Here is a 5,390-nt window from a genome sequence, read left to right as displayed (position 1 = left end):
ACATATCAAACCATTCTTTTGCTATAAATAGCGGGATTGTTTTCATTGCATAAATACATTTTTACTACATTAAATCCAACAAAGTGTGTTATTCGGAGTAGGCGTTTCCTCCTTTCTATTTTAATATGGTTTATCACTTCTTGTGATATTGGAATAGTTTTTTATTCCAAAGGTAGTTTAGTCCTAAGTGTATTCACGGCATTGCGATTCCTGGGTTTGTGCGAGTGGATTGTGATTCATGGGCACAAGTTTCAATTTATTCCATCAATAATATTACTAACCATTTTGACTGAGTTGTGTCTGAAATGTAATTGCTATTTTAATTGCATGTTGTCCAACTGCTTCAACTGCAATCATTCAAACCCTCTCTGATTCTCTGATCATATCTGTTTTTATTAAGCACAGACTGGTTGGGGGTTTTCGATATATGCTCCTATCCAATTCACTAAGATTGGTTAACATTTTACTGTCAGGACCTCAAACTACAGACTAGCCTTTGTCAAATTTGCCTTTAATGAATGGTTCTCTAAAAGATACTGATTTAGAATTTGATGCCCATACTCTGTTGAATGTCAGAGAAACAACAGGAGCGAGAGTTTCTCGGAAGGTCTCGTTCACCATAGCGACGGAGTTCCAGTCAGAGCCGGGAGCAAGGACAGTCAGAAGCTGACGGACAGACAGACTGACAGCCCCTACAGGGACATATCTCTGAGCTGTCAGACAGGCAGCTTCGCCGTTCCTCCCCACGGTCTGTGGAAAATTGTATTTCTCCAGCTATCGCTATGATTGCTACTCTCTGTCTGCGAGGCGTAAACACACAGAGCTCGGCTGGGTTCTGCTGTCGACCGGACAACAGACAGCACCACAATAAAAACCCATCGATCTGAACCCCATCGCTGAGAGGCTGCACTGCCCTGGCCTCTGCTAGCACGTTAGCGCAGACAGCTCCTAAATCCAATTACAATCCAATGTGAACAGATTTACCTTCACAAACGACTGAGCTTACTTCTAATCTTCTGCTCGAAATGCTGGCAATAATTCAGGCTCTTCATCATAATGCTCAAGGGTGTTTTTTAAACAAACAAAAATTAAAAAGCCTCTGGAAAAAATGGATGTATGGACCCCTGGCCTTGTTTCACAAATCCGTAGCTGTGTGGCATGACAGCACAAACAAATGCAACAAATTTCCACACATATCCTGCATTACCTCTGCCAGTCCTGCCTCCTCATCATGCTGCCAATATGTAAGAGAGACATAACGAAACATGAAAAAAAGGAGAGGAGCCAATCAGCTGGAAATTTGAATTCTGCCTTTAAGGATACACATACAGAAGCGCACAGACAGACAGTCATAATTATGAATACATTTGGCTGTGTCTTTCCCCCTTGAGTGGTTCAGTAGCTTGGTCCCTGTGATTTCTCCCTCTCTCCTCCCCTCCTCCTCTCCCTTTCCTCTCTCTCCCTTTCTCTCACTCCCTCTCTTTTCCCTCTCCTCTCCTCGTCTCTCTCCTCCCTTCTCTCTTTCATTCTCTCCCTCTCCCCAGCTGAGAGCCATTCTCGTTAGCGGGGAGCGGCGCTAATTGTTCTCGCTAAGCGACGTCGAGTGAAGGGAAGATGCCAGTGACGAGCGATAATTAGATCCCGCTCTTGGATTGGACGATGAGAGAGAGCGGCTCCTCCTCCCGCTGAGGCCCTACCCTCGTCCCCCTCCCCCTCTCTCCCCCCCTCTCCCCCCACCTCCTCCTGATCCAGAGCCGCTGAAATGCTCTGAGCTTCTGGCAGTCTCCGCCAGTTCTCTGTGGATGCCCGTTCCTCTATCGCTCTCTCTCTCTCTCCGTGACGCTCCCTCCCTCTCTCTCTCTCTTTCTCTCTATCCGGTGTACGCGGTGCGGACTTCAGCGGGGGTTGGGCGCGGGTTCGGCGGTATGGAATGGAACCTTAGGAGGATGGACAGCGAGCTGAGACAGATTAACCCGGACCTGCTGCAGCCCAGTAAGAGCTTCAAGAAGCTGTCTTCGGGCACCATCACGCTCAATGTGGGGGGCTACCTGTACGCGGCCCAGAGGCAGACCCTTATCCGCCACCCGGGGTCGCTCCTGGAGGAGCTGGTGAGCGGGAAGAAGCCCGTCCAGCACGTAGATGCCATGGGCAACATCTTCGTCGACCGCGACGGCCCCGTCTTCCGCCACGTCCTCAACTTCCTGCGTCTGGGGGACCTGGTGCTGCCCGAGGACTTCAAGGAGGCCTCTCTGCTGCGGCGCGAGGCCGAGTTTTACCGGCTCACTGACCTGGCGCAGTTGGTGCGCGAGTGGGAGCAGAGGCACTTCGCCCGGCAGGAACCCGCCTTCCTGGAGGTGACGGACAACCACGAGCGCTCCCAAGGCCTCCGCGTCTACTGCAGCGACAGCACCTTCATCGAGAAGATCAAGTTCCGCCTGGTGCAGGTGTCCAAGAGCCGGCTGGACGGCTTCCCCGAGGAGTTCGAGATCTCGTCCAACGTCATCCAGTTCCGCCACTTCATCAAGTCGGAGATGGGCTCTCGTCTGGTTCTGAAGGAGGACAACACCTTTGTGTGCACGCTGGAGAGCCTGAAACTGGAGACGGTGCTGCTCGCCCTGCGGGGGGGCTATCGCCTGCTCACCAGCCTGGACAGCAACCGGGGGTCCGTAGTGCAGTGCGAGGCTCTTCACTTCGTCAAGTGAGGGCCGCCCCCCCCGACCCCGCCTCCCCGAAAACAGAACCACCATTCTCCACCAGGCAAGAACCTCCATTCTCAACCAGGCAGGCCTCTGTTATCCTCTAGCAAAGCACACATTTCTATTCACTGCTACCATTCTCCTAACTGCTATTAATTCAACAAGTCGGTACAGTACAGTATAATTATGTGCTGCTGTAAAAGTCTAATATTATGCGCCGCGTTATTCGTTTTGGGCTGTGTTTGGAGTCTTGTGTGCCACTCTGTCAGAGTTGAGTTTCAGTTGCTTCCAGCACTTCCCAGAATGTGGTTTTGTGCAACAGGCTGCAGCTGAGACACTCATATGCCACATAAACTGCTCTGCTTTCTATCAAGCAAAAGGAACCTGCACAATATCCAGTCACACATCGTCACAACGGCACATGAAGTGTCTGACATGGGCTGGGCAGAAAAATGTGTACGTCTTGCTCGTTATTTAAAAAAAAAAACAGGAGAAAAATATGTGTATGCCACGGCCAGATGCCATGTGAAAGGTATAACAGAGGATTAAAAAGGTTATGTTTTTAATAATGCATGCGTTAAAGTGAATTATTAAACTTGAAGCCATCTTGTGATCTGTACCTGATTTGTGTGTGACCTATGGCGTGTTGTTATGGACCTGTGATCGAGCTTTTCCGTAAAATAAAAAGCGAAAAGCACTGGCCATTTCTGCGGCGTTTGTTTTGACCTGACACAAAGATGTCCACAGCTGTGAGGACATGTGGCTAGCTGTCTCTGTTAGCGACGTGATGCTATTCTGAGCCCTTGGAGATGGAGTCACTGCAGCTGTGCAACCTGTTGTATCTGTGCACCTGTCAGTCGCTGTGTTTCCGAACGGGAAGTGGGTTCCTGCGTCCTGTACCACACCGGCGCATTGCTCAGAACCAGAGCTCCGTCAAAAGGTTTGTCAGAAACAGGCTCTACCCCAGCTGCTGTCAGTACTGTCACTGTGTACATGGCCTCCCCTTTCTGCAAGGGAACTGCTGTCCCTGAAGCAAACCACTTATGTCATCCAGGTGAGAATTCATTTTCAAAATGCAGTTGTGCGTGAAATTATTATATTATGTTGTAGAATGATTTTTTTTTAAACGGGAAAGATGATCCTTTTGTTGTCGTCTCTGTATTAATATTTAAATGTGCTGCTTTGATTGTACATTACACGTTGCCCTTTTGGAAGCTGAATGTCCCTCCCTCCCGATATCAACCTGCATAATCTGCACTCCCAGTTGGAAATGTGGATATACTAACATAAGCCTAATAAGTCTAATAAAGCTGTCACCCATTTGTGGCAGTTGAGAAGGTTCAATGATGATGATAATGCCTCAATTACAGTGCCAGCGGATACACTTGTACCATACGCTTTCCTTAATGACAGTGAGGCTGGCCTCAATGGAGTCTCATCACTGTCTGGTATCTGTAGGCCACATTAACTAGCATGTGGAAATCATTCATTGAACTCAGGAGACTTCTGAAATAAAAAGATGACAGTCTTTACTATGTAACAATACCTTCATCCTTCATTGATGTTACCGGAAAAAAAAAAAAAATTACATCAATTGAGCCGTGCCTTCTTCATACCAATATTCTTCGGACAGGACAATAATTTCAGCCGTGCTACATCTACATATTGCATACTGGGCTCTCTACAATTTTACTGAGAATCTATTTGCATTCTCCAAGTTTAATACACAAAATGCACTAATATCCATGTGCTTATTTAGTCTGCACTGAATTCCTACAGTAGGTTGTTTTGTTTTTTCTTTCTCTCTTAATAGTGGTCTGATTGTTTTGTTTGTTTGTTTTTTTGTGAAAAGAGAGGACACAAGTGCATTGAACTGCTTTGCCATTCATGTGTAAATTCTTTGATGTGAATTAAATTCCAGCAGTGCACATCCGTTTGTTTGGTTTGGCTGGGTTATTTTCTGATTCAGTCTTTGTGAGTTTTATTTTTGTTGTTAACGGTTTTCTTTGATTTTGTTAGTCCTCCAGTGATCCAGTGAATTAAATAAATATAACGAAAAAACAGCAAGTGGTGACATTTGAGTCATTTTGAGCAGATTTTGAGTTTCAACATTCGCCTTTGATGTGTGCAGAGGAATAGAAAAACCCACCTGCCCACTTATCCCAGAAGACCACTGGGAAATAGTTTATTTGTGTTTTTCACTATCACTCATAACATGTAATGGAATATTTAAAGTATAGTTAGCCAAGACATGAAAGTATTTCTACATTCAGAAATGTGTGGAAGGTAAAATTGTTGCGCTCAGAATAGACTAATTCTCAATAATTACAAAAGACGTTGCTCAGATGACTAGCAAAAAATTAGGCATTTACACCCAATTCCAAAACTACGCAGTGTCTCATCTGCACTTTACATTTAACGATCCAATTTTGGATTTAAATGTATTTTATATGCAGAATGGGAACAGCACTTAATCTAATTGCATTCAGAAACGTAACATCTTTTGATCTTGGATAACATTATTCATATCAGTTGCCAAATGTCACCTAGTCCCAGTTTTAATTAAGGTTAGTAAATGACAACATATTAAAAATGGCCTGCTAATAATACACAGGAATAAGAATAAGAAAAATCTCCATTAAATGGTTTCATTCAGTGGCCTTTCAGTCGCGTGTAAGGAGGGTACGTGCATGA

At 45.7% G+C, this 5,390-nt stretch overlaps 1 protein-coding gene across 1 annotated transcript; it reads left to right on the top strand.

Moving 5' to 3' along the window:
• The first annotated feature begins 1,765 nt into the window (after positions 1 to 1,765).
• On the top strand, positions 1,766 to 4,759 carry LOC133116924 (BTB/POZ domain-containing protein KCTD4-like). Its single transcript, XM_061226939.1, has one exon. The coding sequence runs from the start codon at positions 1,803 to 1,805 to the stop codon at positions 2,700 to 2,702; it is 900 nt and encodes a 299-aa protein (XP_061082923.1). The 5' UTR covers positions 1,766 to 1,802; the 3' UTR covers positions 2,703 to 4,759.
• The last annotated feature ends 631 nt before the right edge of the window (positions 4,760 to 5,390 follow it).

This window comes from Conger conger, chromosome 17 (assembly GCF_963514075.1).
Source record: "Conger conger chromosome 17, fConCon1.1, whole genome shotgun sequence".
NCBI classification, from domain to species: Eukaryota; Metazoa; Chordata; class Actinopteri; order Anguilliformes; family Congridae; genus Conger; species Conger conger.
Note: the sequence above shows the minus strand (reverse complement) of the source record. Positions and strands in the feature narration are given on the sequence as shown.